General features: G+C 38.7%; 1 protein-coding gene across 2 annotated transcripts in view; it reads right to left on the bottom strand.

The window, feature by feature from the left end:
• The window catches only part of MAP2K1 (mitogen-activated protein kinase kinase 1), a 100,629-nt gene extending 88,633 nt beyond the window's left edge, over nucleotides 1-11,996 (bottom strand). Inside the window, exon 1 of one of the 2 annotated variants that reach the window (XM_072614654.1) lies at nucleotides 11,394-11,996. In XM_072614654.1, the coding sequence (XP_072470755.1) occupies nucleotides 11,394-11,473 (80 nt within the window). In that variant the 5' untranslated portion in view covers nucleotides 11,474-11,996. The remainder of the gene's footprint in view (nucleotides 1-11,393) is intronic. The other variant, XM_072614663.1, reaches the window with a different exon arrangement.
• Nucleotides 11,997-14,080: the final 2,084 nt, after the last annotated feature.

Genomic DNA, 14,080 nt, shown 5'->3' with positions numbered 1-14,080 from the left:
ACTGTTCTCCTGGTTCTTTGCATAAGCTCATACTGGTCTTTCCAGGTTTTTCTGAGATCATCCCCTTCTTCATCTCTTACAACACAATAACAAAAAAGCAAATTTGGCTGGACCACTAAGTGTATGAAGAATAGAAAAAAATAAAGCTGAAAAGACAGGCTGGAGCAGGTTGTGAAGAGATTTAAATGTGGAAAATAATCTTTATGTAACCTAGAAGTAATAGAGAGTTACTGGTGTTTCTTGGGCAGAGGAGCGACATGTTCACACCTATGCTTTAGGAACATCATTTTGGCAGCTGTGTGGAAGGTGGATTGGACTAGGGAAAGATGTGAAGCAGGGAGATATATTAGGAGGCTACTGAAATAGTCCAGGTAAGAGGTGTAGAGGGCCTGAATTAAGGAAGCTGGGGTGTTGAGTAGGGAAAAAGGGAGGAATACTGTGGAGAAAGAATTACTAAGACTGGGATGGAAACATGGAGATAAACATTAAAGATGATGTTCAAGTTGTGAATCTGGGTTCCAAGAAGGATGGCGGTATACTCAGCAGAAATGGGAAAGTCTGAAGGACAGATGGGTTCAGGAGATATAATTTCTTTCTAGATATGTTGAACCTAAGAAGCCTACTGGAAGACACCCAATTCAAAAAAGTCCAGCAGGCAGCTAACTGAACCTGGCATTCAGAAGAAAGATTAAGGATAAGTATACAGATGGGGGAATCATCTGCATAGATACAATGAGCTCACCAAAGGAGAACATGCGCCTGGGCAAAACCTAGGGGGATACCTCCACTCAGGGAAAGCGACTAGGATGATGAATCACCAAGTGCTCCAGAGAAGAAGCATACGGACAGATAAGAGAAGGAAGAGACAGCAGCATCACAAAAGCCAAGGATGCCAGTAACAACTACTGACATTTATATAGTGCATTCGAATTTATAATGTACTTTACACACATGATCTCATTTGAACCCCAGAGCAATCCTGTAAAGGAAGTACAATATAGTTACTCACAGTTCCATTTTACAGATAAGGAAACTGGGACTCAAGAAAGATTAAGTGCCTTGCCCAAGGTCACATCTGTCAGTTAGGATTTAATCTCAGGTCTTTTTAACTCCAAATCCAATATTCAATCTACAATGCCATGTCTTAATTTCCAAACAGAGAGCAATAATGCAAAGAAAGAGAACCATGGACCAATGGTACTAATTTTCTAGATGCAAAAATACTCAATGAAAGATTGATAAAAAAGATTATAGAAACATAGCCCTAAAATTTATTTTAACCAAACTGGATTTATACCAGGTATGAAAGGATAGTTCAAAATTAGGGAAACAATTAGCACAATAATTCATTTAAATCTCATAAGTCTAAAACAAGTCCTAGCATTATTTATAATGTAAAAACATGTGAAGCTTTCCCAAGAAAAATGAGGAGTGAAGTAAGGATGTCCACTGCCACCATTATTATTAGGAATATAGAAATCCTAGCTAAAATAATTAAAACTAAAACAAATTAAGGGAGTGAGCTCTGGCAAAGAGGAAGCAAAAATTACTGTGATATGCTGATAGAGAACCAGGAATTGGGATTTGAACTCAAAGTTCATTTAGGTCTACCACTACATTTTACAAATGAGGAAACTGAAAGGCTTAGGGAGATGAAGTGATTTGCCCAAGGTTACAGAAACAGCGATCACAAGAGGTGGCATTTGTACCTTGTCCCTCTTCATCACAGTCAGTGATCTATAGACTACACCAAGCTGCTTCCCTCACTGATCAATAAGCAATTAATTATATGCCAAGTACAAGGCATCATGTTAGGTACTAGAGATATATAAGATAAAAATGAAACACGGTGGTTTACTCGGAAAATTGTGAGGAATTAAAAAAAATAATAAGAGGTTCAATGAAGTAGCAGGGTATAAAACATGGTACCGGTGAAAGAGTAGGGAATTTTAAGTCAGAGGACCTGGGTTCCAAACTTCTTTCTGTCACTTACTATTTGTGTGTGTGTCCATGGGCAAGTAACTTTACCAGTCTAAACCCCAGTATCCTAAACTGTAAAATGAAAGAGGTAGATTAGGCAGACTTTAAAGTCTCTTCCAACTCCAAATCTATGTGATTCAACATTCCTAATATGTCTACAAAAATAATCAACTTTTCTCTAAATTACGAACAAAAGATCAAAAAGAAATGAAAGAGAAATACTATTTTAAAATAAAAACAAAATTCATTAAACAGCTAAGCATCAATCGACAAGTTATACATAAATAAATCTACAAGACATTTTTCACAGAAATAAAGGAAGACCAAAACAAATGGTGAGAGTCAATGCTGATAATCAAGTTACCATGAGAACACTTTATAAAGGTAGATAAAATAAAATCCATGTATTGGAACAAGAAGTCAAAAATATTTAAGAAAACAATGGAAAAATGGAACAAGGAAGGTTTGGAATTAACATCTCAAATTATGTTGTAATACAATAATTATCAAAACTTATGGGATTTTTTAAAAAACTGACCATAAGCTACAATAAATCCCAAATGTAGTAAGTTATCCAATAAGTTATAGGAAAGTTACACTATTAAAAAATTAGGAAGGAATGAAAGCTTCTTTTTCTTACCATGCACAGGTTATGAATTTGTAAATAGCTGTGACAAATTACAAAACATAAAACTGACTTCTTCAACTGTATAAAAACAAAAGCTTTCGCATAAATAAGATAAACGTAACCAGCATAAGAAAAAAATAAAGTACGAAATCTTTATGTTAAAAGCCTCCAATTAAAATCTAACAAGCAAAATCTAGAACAAACTATCACAAATTGATAAGATGAAGACTCATCTCCCAACAAATCATTGATAAAAGGAGAACAAAGAATTCCCAAAAGAATAAATTCTAGATAACTCAAAGTGTTTAAAATCTGTGATAATCAGAGAAATACAATTTAAAACAATTCTGAAGTATCATCCTCAATTAGCAAAAGTGAAAAAAATAAATGACTGGAATTCAGTACAGAAGAACACTCATTTACACACTGGTGGAACCATGAATTTGTCTAACCATTTGGGAAAACAATGAAAATTCTAAACGAAAAGATACAAAACTGTTCATAACCACAGTCCCAGTGACTCCACTATTTGGATTACACTACATGGAGGTTAATGGATATAAAACTCCTTGAAGAAAGAAATTTTGTTGTTGTGCGTTTATCCCCAGGTTTTTGCACAGAGCCTTGCATGGAATAAGGCCTTGATAAATGCTTGCAGAAGTGAAGACCTATTTGTACAAAAATACTCAAAGCCGCCTATTTGTAGTAGAAAAAAATAGAAACAGATGTTATGGGCAAATAAAATGTAGCCTATAAGCATGACAGAAAGTTGCTGCACCAAAAGAAATGACGAATATCAAGAATTCAAAGATGTATGGGAAGATCTGAATAAGGTAACGCAAGCTGAACGAGACAAAACCAAAATAATATATTCACCATAACGGCAGCTGTATAAATGGCAACTTTACATAGCAACAAAACTCAAGGTCCAAAACGCAGGGAATACTAACATGAAGCTATGAAGCATGGACCCATTTCTTTAAATAATAAACTTTTGTTATCATCTTTTGTTTTTAGATCACCTACTCGTCCCATCCCTGCAAGGAAGGCACAGGCAGGAGCTTCTTCTCATGTCTCTTCTTTAGGTCCAAGCTTGGTCATTATAATGTCTGCAGCACTCAGTTATTATTTTGCTGTAGCCACTGTGTATGCTGCTTCTCTTTTAAGGAATGGAAAACAAATGTTAACTCGTCCATTGCTTATAATAACCCTGCAAGGTAGTTTCGGTTATGAATCCCCATTTTACAACTGAGGAAATTGAGGCCAACAGAGGTTAAGCAATTTGCCCAGGATCACACAGCTATCCAGGCTGAATCAGAACTCGGGTTGTAGAGACTCAGGTCAAATGCTTTAGCCCCTGAGCCACCAGCTGCCAGCTGCCTTAAGGTAATAACACATTTATCTCATCCTTTAAGGTTTACAAAGGAATTTCCTGAAAATAACTCTGTAAGGTAGACAGTGCATTATGACCCCCATTTTACAAATAAGGAAACCAAGGCTCAATCAGGTTAAATAACCTACCTATGGCCACACAATCAGTAAGTGTCAAAGCTGAATCCCAAACCTCAGCCTTTCTCTTTTTACCACACTACCTGCCTCTCTAATGGGTAAGAGGAGAACACAGGGAGATAAGATACTATACAAATTAATAGAGAGACATATGATACAAGTTAAAGTTCAGAGAGGGCAAAGAGGTCCAGTCTAAGCAAGAAATGAGAAGGAAAAATGCCACTTCTGGCTTGTGGGGAGATGGGCAAAGAAAGGCTTCACAGAGAAAACAGCATGCAACCTGAGCTGTAAAGGGTGAGAATTTCAACAGGGAGAAATATGGAGAGAATGATTTCCAGGTATAGAAAAACCTTGCACAAAAGTACAAAAGTGGCAGAGGTCAGGAGAGTGTGTGAAGGAAATGAGAGTAAAATGAGGCCAGGAAAAGTTGATGAGGGCTTGATTTTGCAGGAATTTCAACATCAGGTTAGGGAGTTTGTAAAGTCAATAAGAAGTCACTAAAGATGTTATTGTCACATCCATCCAAGTTTCATAGACGTTATCTTGGCAGCTAAGTAAAAAAACAGATGAGAGGGAAAAGACTGAAAAGGAGAAGGCCAGATAAAAGCCTATTGTAGTCCAGGTGAAAATTAATGAGGGCCTGAACTAAAGTGGCAGCAGTGAGAGAGGAGAGATGCAAGAGAAAATATTTGACATGTACAAAGCTCTTTAAAGTTTAAAAACGTCTTGCAGAGATGGTCCCCTTTGATCCTTACAACAATTCAATAAAGTAAATAGTGCAAGAATTATTATCCCATTTCACAGATAAGAAAACCGACTTATAGTTGTGATGAGACCTGACCAAACCTATAAGTAGCAGAGTTGGGACCTGAACCCAAGCCCTCTGGCCCCACACTCATTGTGTTCTTTTCACTGTCCCATGCTGCCTCTCTATAAGAGGAGGTCCCACACACACATATACCTATTACCTCTAATGCTTTATAGTTTATAAAACATCTTCATATATATTATTGCAAAGAAGAGGTGGGAATGACAGAAATGGGCAACTGAATAGGTGAGGCAGGAGAAGAAAGTCAAACGTACCTATGAGATTTCAAGTCTGAGTACCTGGGAGGACAGTGGTGTCATCTACCAAAATAGGGAAATGTGGAGGAGGAGCAGGTTTTAGGGACAAGGTGGGGAGCAAGTTTTGAACAAATTGAGTTAGAAGGGCAATAAGGACATCTCTAAGAAGCAACTGGAAATGTAAGAAGGTTGGGTGAGAGATACATCTATTTGTAGAAAAAAATCTGTATAAAGGACACAGGAGCAGAAGTTATCACCAAGAGACAGAACACAAAGAATAGAGAGTTAAGTTTTGGGTTACACCAGCATTTCAAGAGGTTCAAAGAGGAAGATGAATAAGAGGTTAGATGAATAAGAGGAAGAGGATCTGTGTTTTTGAAGTCAAGGCAGAAGAAAATATTATTATGAAGGGGTAATCAACATTATCAGTTACACAAAAGGTCAAGATGAGAACCAAGAAAAAGGCCACTGGTTTGGAAAATTAAGAGGTCATTGGTGCCCTTGGAAAGAGCATCTCCTTTAGCTTATCAGGGTTGAAAGTCAGATTTCAAGGGCTTGAATGGATGGGTGGGTAAGGAAATATAGGTAACATATGTAGGCCATTCTTTATATAAGCTGATGTTTATAAGGGGCACAGCTTTTTAATGAGAAATTCTTTTTTTAATCTATTATATTAGAAGGGGATGGTGGTGATGGAGAGAGTCCACTAAAGATATCCTATGTACACTGTTTAATATTCATATCAAAAACTTTTTTCTCTCCACTTCAATTTTTCAGAGCGTGCTCAAAACTGAATTCTTATGTAAGCATACCCAGATCCTTTTCGTTGACTTCTGTGCAACTAAAGACTAAAATGAAAAGATCCACAGAAAGGAAAAAAAAAATCTAGGCACAGCTCTCTGCCATTAGTATTATTGAGCATAGAGAGACATTTTCTGTATCTGTGATAAAGTCTGCACAAAGACTTCTATTCCATTGCTGTGATGAGTCATGAAGGTGGGCACAGAAGGCACAGAGAACTTCAGTGATCAAGGGAATTGTCAGCACACAGAGACCAACTGCATTTGGGTTTCTCTCAGCCAACAATACAACTCACCATCTTCGACTGTAGCCCAAACCCTACTAGAAACCTTTCCCCGAATTCCAATTTGAACTTTTTGCTTCAAGTTTCCTGCATTACTCTCTTAAAGTGGAAGGATACTAATCAAATGGCAAGGTAAGGCAATAAGGCTTTGTTAAGTGCTTACTATATGCCAAGCACTGTGTTGTACACATGGAATGGAAAGGCATTTATTAAACATCCACACAGTGCTACAGAGCTCAATGGTGGGAATACAAACTGAAAGACAGTTCTTGTACCCAAAAAGCTCCAATTTTATTTGGGGTAGTCAATACAGATAAATGAATTCAGGTCATAGGAAAGATCCTTTCAATTAACAATGGACCAATCATTATGAAGACAGTGCACCATCCATTCCACTCTCTACAGGAATCCCCTCTAAGTCAAGCAAAAACAGCCAAGTCAACATTTACCCAGAAGTCTATTCTAAAAACCATGGAGGAGTCCAAGAAAATATGAACACATAAAACTTGCCTTTCAACGAGTTTACAATTTAATTGGGCTTTCTAACGACAATTGTGAGGGTTTACAAAATGATCAAGTATAAGTCAATATAAACATGCTCATGAGTGATGAAGCAATGCCAAAGGAAGACATGGAAGACAGACCAGATATATACCATGACACCAATGGCCTACATCTGACTTACGTGGCCAGTGGCCAAAATTGGAAAGGATCATCTGTGCAAATAGCACATAATAGCTTATTAAAAACAAACAAAAAAAAGGAAGTATATAGAAACAATAAAATTTCAAAGACCCTGTAATTCATTTTTGTGTGGCTATCATTTGAAACTTTTTATATAGAAATAAAAGATTTTTAAGCTCCTGGATTACAGAAATTTCGCATGTTGCTATAAGGATGCCTAGAACCCAAAAGTGTCATGGTTGCTCACCCCAAAATTATATAAACTGGTAAAATCACTATTTAACAGCACAAAGTACTAGCTCTATAAAGAAACACTGGAAACTGCAAACAATTAACCACTCCTATATAAAGTACCCTTATTAAAGCAATCACACATAATTAATGATTGCCTGCAAACCCAGGGGACTCCTAAGACACAGCTACTAAATAGTCTAGTACAGCAGTTCTCAAAGTGTGATCCAAAGTCCCCTAAGGGTCCCCAGGACACATTTAGGGGCGTTTGACATCCAAACCACTTTCATAACAATATTAACACATTAACATAATAATAATAATATTAACAATATTAATGTTGCTTGCCCAATAAAATACTCCTCCCTTTTCCAATCACATATCCAAGACCAAATCTTGTTCATATACTTCAATCAAAATGACATATCTCAACACCTATCCATTCAAATCAGACATTTAAAGAGATTTTTAAAAAAGTAAACCAAAACCTGTCTTTCACTAACTTTTAGTGGTTATTGTTCACGAAAATATTATTTATGTTAACATTTAATGGGTTTATTATTAAATGAGTTAATATTTTAAAATTTTATGAGTTTCAATCTATAATATAGTAAATATCAATAATATACAGAAATGCTATCATTTTGTGGGTTTAATTTACTTTGTAACCTGCAGCTTGGCTAAAGTTGTTGTTTCTAGTAGTTTTTTAATTGACTGTTTAAGGTTCTCCAAGTAAACCATTTTATCATCTGCAAAAAGTGATATTTTATTTCTTCATTTGCCTTTGTTTATTCCTTCAATTTCTTCCTCTTGTCTTATTGCTATAGCTAGACTTTCTAGTCATTTAATAGTAAGGGTAATAATGGATATCCATGCTTCACCTCTGACTTTATTAGAAAGACTTCTAGATGATCCTCATTAGAGATAATGTTTGCTTTTGGTTTTAATAGATACTACTTGTTATTTTAAGGAAAGTCCATTTTACTCATTTTGAGTAAAGTCCATTTTATTCATTTTATTCCTTTCTAATGTTTTTAAAAGGGTTAAGTAACGGATTTTGTTAAAAGCTTTTTCTACATCTATGAAATGATCTTATGATTTTAGTTTTTGTTAACATGGTTATGCTTAATTTTCCTACTCCTGAACCAGCCCTGAGTTGCTGGCATATATCTAGCCTGGTCATAGTGTTTAATCTTTCTGATATATTGCTATAATCTTCTTGTTAGTATTTTATTTAAAATTTTTGCACCAATTCATTCTTTAGGGAAATTGGTCTACAGTTTTCTTTCTGTTTTGACTGCCAAGTTTAGGTATCAAGACCACATTTGTGTCATAGAAGGAATTTTTATTTAGTATATTCTTTTCTGTTCGGTTAATTTAGGAAACTAATGTTTTTGTAAATATTCACCCATTTCATTTAGATCATCAGTTTTGTTGGTATGTAGTTATGCAAAACATCTCCTAATAATGGCTTTTATTTCCTCTTCACTGGTTGTGAATATACCTCTTTCATTTATGATACTGGTAATTTGGTTTTCTTTTTTTAAGATCAAATCAGTAAATAGTGTTTATTTTATTGGTTTGATTTTTTTTAACAGCTCCTCCTTTTATCTATTAGTTCAATGCAATTTTTTAAAAAACTTTCAATTTTATTAAATCTCTCATTTTTAGGGCTTCTATTCTGGTATTTAATTGGGAATTTTAATATTGTTTTTCTAGTTTCTTTTGTTGCATACCTAATTCACTGATCTGCTCTTTTGCTTTTATCGTTGCAAACATTTAGAGATACAAATTTTCCCCTAAGTACTGCTTTGGTTGCATCCTACAAATTTTGGTATGTCGTCTCATTATGGTCATTATCTTAATGAAATTATGGACTGTTTTTATGATTTATTTTTTGATTCATCCATTCTTCAGGATTATTTAGTTGCTAATTCATTATTAATTTATGCTCCAAAGGTCCTTTATTGAATGCAATTCTTATTGCATTATGGTCAGGAAAAGATACATTTAATACTTCTGCTTTTCTGCATTTGTGTGTGAGGTTTTTATATCCTAATACATGATTAATTTTTGTGAAGGTGCTATGAACAGCAAAGCAGTAGGTATATTCCTTTCTATTCCCATTCAATATTCTCCCGAGGTCTATTATATCTAACTTTCTAAAATCCTATTTATCTCCTTCAAGTCTTTCTTGTTTATCTTATGTTTAGATTTACCTAGGTCTAAGAGGGATAAATTGAAGTCTTCTATTATTATAGTTTTACTATTTCCTTCTCTAACTCATTTAATTTTTCCTTTATGAATTTAGATGCTATGCAGTTTGGTACATATATGTTCAGTACTGACATTAATTCATTGTCTTTTCTTTTTTAGAAAAATATAGTTTTCCTATTTAGCTCTATTAGGGCAATTTTTGCTTTTGCTTTGTCTAGGATCATGACTGCCATTCCTGCCTTTTTTACTTCAGTTGATGCACAAAAGATTCTGTTCCAAACCCTTATTTTAACTCTATGTGTATCTTTTTTTTTTCTTTTTGGCTGTGTTTCTTGTGAACATAATGCTGGATTCTGGTTTCTAACCCATTGTTACCCTATTCTATTTTATGAGGGAGTTCATCCCATTCACATTTAGTTATAACTGCTATTCTTCTAAGTTTCTCTTTTTAACCCTGTCCCTTCTTTTTACCCTGGGCTGTTTTACCTTCCTTAATCCATCCTCCCTCTTATTCCACACACACAGACACAGACACAGACACACAGACACAGACACACAGACACAGACACAGACAGACACACACACACACACACACACACACACACACACACACACACACACACACACACACACACACACACACACACACACACTGCCCCCTTCTCTTCTCTCTCTCTCCTACTTCCCTATTGGGCAATAAGAGTTTCTGTGCCCAACTATGTGTAGTCTTCCCTCCTAGAACCACTTCAAATGATGATTCAAGCAATTCAAACTTTGCTCATTCCCCCCTCCACTAATACAGTAATAAATATCCATTGGTATGATTCTCACAAATAAAAGTCCTCAATTTTTAAGAGTGTAAAAAAAGTTTGAAAACTGCTGGGCTAGCAGAAGTGAAAGTTGACAAGGGCCTCACAAGGAGGTGGGCAGAGAAGTTTTGTTTCCTATGCTCTCTACTGTTGCTGGCATGTCTTCATGGAAAGAAGTCCAAAGACCAAGCAAGTAATGTCAGAGTCTCTAGGACAAAAAGTACTGGGAAGTTATCCACCATAGACTCATACTTCATTCACCTCTCCCTCTTCCCACCACTTCCCACACATCTTGGAGATGGGGGGGAGGGGGAGCCTTCTCACTAACTACAGATGAGGTATTACAAAACTTCATCTTTCTGAGCATACTCATTTGGCTTACTAATTTTAACATTCTGCCATGAGCTAATTTTTAAAAATTCAGGATGAGGAGCAGCTATGTGGCTGAAGTCAGGAAGATCTAAGTTCAAATCCTGCCCTGGCACACACTAGATGTGTCAAGTGATTTATGTTTTAGTATGATTTCACATGTTTAATCAATATTTTGCCCACCTTCTCAAGTGGTGTAGGAGGGGAAGAGAGGGAATTGGGAACTCAAAATTTTCAAAAATGAATGTTAAAAATGTCTTTGCATGTAACTGACAATTACATAAAGAAATAAATTTTAAAAATTTAAATTGAGGATCAATATTATTTGTTATGAAACTCAGATATTCAAGCCATCCCCTCTGGGAAAGAGGAATAAGGTTCATAGGATCAGAGTGTATAGCTGGAAGGGGCCTCCGAGGTCACCCGGCTCAACCCTTCTTTTCCTAAAAGATGAAGAAAACGAAGCCCTGTGAATTTCTGTGAGGTAGGAAGATGGGGCTGGAACCCACTTATTACCCCCTGCACCAGGAGTCTACGTAGTACGGGGTCACCTGGACTAGACAGGGAAGTAGTCCTCCTCCACTTTATGGTGGGCGTACCCCGTCCTACAGAGCATGGAGACTGGGGGAGAGGGGCACCCCGCCCCTCCCTGGGTCCCTCTTTTGAAGATCATGGCGCAGTCGCCAGCCCGGGAGCATGCCAGCCGGTCAGCTTAGAGCCTGAGTCAGTGGCGGCTCCGCCGGCCCCCCGGGGCACCCCTCTGCTCCCTCACGCACGCACGTCCGCCCCGCGTGTCGCCCCCCAACCCCGCACTCACTCGGCAGAGCTGGTCCCGTTAATCGTGGAGCCGTCCGGGGTCGGGTTCAGCTGGATGGGCATCGGCTTCTTCTTGGGCATGGTGGCCCCGAGGAAAGCCCCTCCCTGCGCCGCGATCGCTCCCTGTGGCTGCGGCCGCCGCTCGCCTCAACCGTGCGCCCGTCCAAGTTCGAGGCCGGCACGGGGGTGGAAGGGGTCCGCAGCCCCCGGCTGACCGGACGCCAAGAGCTGGGCGGCGGGGAGTTCCCTGGGGAGCTTCGGCGAGCCGGCGGCGGGGATTCCCTCGCCCACGCCCTCACACCCGCCCGGATTCGGTTCCGTCCGGCTCCGCAGTCGGAAGGGCTTCCCCGGCTCCGACGGGCGCGGGATGCCCGGCGCCGGACTGGCTCGAGGGCAGCGAAGCTCCGCAGCACGGGGAGCCTAGGTCCGGAGAGGACGCCTGGCCCCCGCCTCTGGAGACAGTGCGGCTCCTCGCGCGGTCCGAGGGACGGACGGACGGACGGACGAGGGTAGGGGGGCACCCTTCGGGGGCTGTGGTTTTCCCCCCTGCTTCTGGAGCGGCTTTTTTTTCTTCCCCCCTCCAAGCCCCGCAGCCACCGCCCCCTCCCATCCTGATTTCGCCGACAGCCAATGAGAAGAAGCCATGCCGGGCAGATGACGCGGAAACGCGTCAGGGAGGCGGTGCACGTGGGGCCGCGGTGAAATGGACCAGGAGCTGGAAATAGCGCCCTCTGCAGCTGGCGGTGCGCGGCGTGCAGCCGCAGGGAAGGAAGGCTGCTTTTCCTTTTCGTTCTTAAAACCTTTTACGACGTAAACTGCAATCCACGTCTTGCTGTGGGAGGCCTCTAGGTCCTGACCCAGGCTTGAGGGACCCCGCACTGCTGAGCTGACAAAGCTGGGTCTTCTCTTTATCCTTTCCTGGGGCTATGGCATTGAGCCATGTTACTCTAACTCCTAAAAGCAACAAAGTATCCAGAGGAGAGGAGATCTGAATTCCAATTCAGACCTTGCTAGAAACTTTGTGACTTCAGGAATATCACTGAACTTTTCTGATCCTAATTTCTCCACAATGAAGGTGTTGAGTTGGATGACCTCTGAACCAGCCTGCCAGGTCCTAAATTTTATAGTTGATTAAATCCTAACAATCCCCTTGGACTGAAAGGGACCTTGAAAACACATCTCTTCCCCTTAACCCTCCCCAAATTCAGCGTTGTTGCTTAAACCGTAAGATTAAGATCTAGTGCCCAAATAATACCAGCTCACATTTTATATGACGCTTTAGGATTTCCAAATCACCATCTTCACAATAATGTAAGGGGGAGAGTGCAATATTTATCCTCATTTTGCAGATCATAGGCTTATAGATTTAAAAGTGGAAGGGACCTTAGAGGACATCTATTCCAAACTTCTCATTTTACATAAACAGGGAAATAGGCCTAGAGAAATGAATTAATATGCCAAGGTAACCTCAGATCTAGGATCTGAACCCAGGTCCTCTTGATTTCAAATCCAGCATTCTTTCCACTGCATGGTGCGGGTGTGGGAACTGAGCTTCAGAAACTTGATTAGGATGACACAGTGTACATCCAGTTTCAAACCCAGGTTGGACTCCCAAGTCCAACATTCTCCCCTATACCATACTGCTTCTCAATTCTATCTCCATCTTGAATTGACTGGGCCTATAATTTTTCTCTCTTACATTTTAGACTTGATGAAATGCTCTGGGGTTGCCAACAAATTCAGGAACTGGTCATTTTAAATCATTGAGGAAGACTGGCATAAGTAGATTCACTCAAATGAATCAAGCAAGGACTTACAGATTTTTAAAGTGGGAAGGAACTAACGAAATCATTTAGTTCAACTCCTTAATTTTACGGATGAGGAAACTGAAGATTATTTATTGGTGTAATACAGAGCAATAAAAAAGGCACTCATCCCTAAAGATGAGCTTGTTTTGCAGTTTGTAAACAATGATAGTACTCTTTTTGAAATTTAAAAACTGATGTTGCTGAACATTTTAACAGAAAAAAAACTACATTTATTATTGTCCATAGTTTAGTAGAGAACTTTAGAACTGAGAAGTGTGGTAACTGAAAATGTGACTTTTACCAGATAAAGAATTTACGTGTTATATCATTTCCACATTCTGAATCCCACATTTCCTTCCATTAACAAAGAGAGCACTCCAGATATTTTATGATTATTTCCCCCATTACTCAATATCCTCTCCATAGAGCTAATTTCTTCAAATCAAAATATGTTTAATCTAAAGGAAAGTACTATGTAAACATGAATAAATATTACCCATCTTCTAGATTTTTAAAATATTCAATATGACAACAGATTTTCTTAGTAATGTGTAAAATGTTAGCATGCCAAATAGATACATTTAAAGAGTTACACTACCCACAAAGGAGAAACATCTATTTCCTAAGTTCTCAATTCTTGACATTCCCATAGCAATGAAACCACTGAGTTATTTTGGGAGTCACTTTAATTACCAGTTATATTTCATTTAAGGGAAGAGTTGCCTCAATTTAGTGATGATGATGGGATTCCAATGGGGCTCTGCAGATGTATTCTCAAGTCAGACAGGATGTCAGATCTGGTGTCTATTTTTGGAGAGGGTGGGGGTGGAGGTAAGGAATTTGTCCTGAGAGGGTCTGGTACTAAAGAGGTAAAAGCATT

The sequence above is a fragment of the Notamacropus eugenii genome, chromosome 1, assembly GCF_028372415.1.
Source record: "Notamacropus eugenii isolate mMacEug1 chromosome 1, mMacEug1.pri_v2, whole genome shotgun sequence".
Taxonomy (NCBI): domain Eukaryota; kingdom Metazoa; phylum Chordata; class Mammalia; order Diprotodontia; family Macropodidae; genus Notamacropus; species Notamacropus eugenii.
The sequence above is the reverse complement of the archived record's forward strand: the minus strand, read 5'-3'. Positions and strand labels throughout refer to the sequence as shown.